At 68.6% G+C, this 760-nt stretch overlaps 1 protein-coding gene across 1 annotated transcript in view; it reads right to left on the bottom strand.

Moving 5' to 3' along the window:
- Positions 1-374: 374 nt before the first annotated feature.
- LOC103893786 (roundabout homolog 3) overlaps positions 375-760 on the bottom strand; it is a 10,922-nt gene continuing 10,536 nt past the window's right edge. The window contains exons 13-14 of the mRNA XM_019470382.1: positions 618-759; positions 375-546 (exon numbers count right to left, since the gene is read on the bottom strand). Coding sequence (XP_019325927.1) covers positions 375-546; positions 618-759 — 314 coding nt within the window. The remainder of the gene's footprint in view (positions 547-617; position 760) is intronic.

Genomic DNA, 760 nt, shown 5'->3' with positions numbered 1-760 from the left:
CACAGCTGGGTTGCAGACGCACAGCTGGGCCACAGCACAGCCGGATTGCCAGCGCACAGCTGGATTGCAGCGTTACAGCTGGCCCCTGATGCCCCAGCTGCATTGCAGTGGCATGCTAGGATTGCGATGGCACCGCTGGATCGTGGCAGAGCCGGGCCACCACAGCACAGCTGGGTGGCAATGTCCCAGCCAGCTCGTGACGGCGCAGGGGACATCTGGACCCCAATGACAGCCGGACCACGATGGCACGGCAAGGTCAGATAGCGACAACGCGGCTGAACTGCGATGGGACACCCGGACTATGGCGGGACATCCAGACCCCAACGAGACATCCAGACCCCGACGGCACAGCCGGACCAAGCGAGGCCCATCTCCTACCGGAGCAGGCGGGGGCTATCGAAGTCGCGGAGGCGAGGGATGTCCTCGGTGGCGCGGGGTGATGGCATCAGCGTGGCGGTGGACCGGCAGCCGGAGGAGGCGGCAGGCGAGGATGCGGCGGTGGCACAGGGGACATCCTCACTGGGGTACCACTCCTCCGTCCCCAACCTGCGGGGAGGGGGCCACAGGGTGGGTGCTGGGGCCAGCATCCCCCGGCCCCCCCAGCCACCCACACTCACCCGCCGGCTGCTTCTTCCTCTTCCTCTTCCTCTTCATCCTCCTCCTCCTCCTCCTGGGCGCACCGGCTGAGCTCGCTGGCCGAGGGTGGCGGGGGCAGCAGCTCCGTCCAGCTCACGGCCGGCGGGGTTACCGCCTGGCCCCC

This window comes from Aptenodytes forsteri, unplaced genomic scaffold, assembly GCF_000699145.1.
Source record: "Aptenodytes forsteri isolate BGI_AS27 unplaced genomic scaffold, ASM69914v1 Scaffold126, whole genome shotgun sequence".
In the NCBI taxonomy this organism is placed as follows: Eukaryota; Metazoa; Chordata; class Aves; order Sphenisciformes; family Spheniscidae; genus Aptenodytes; species Aptenodytes forsteri.
This window is presented reverse-complemented; position numbering and strand designations above follow the sequence as displayed.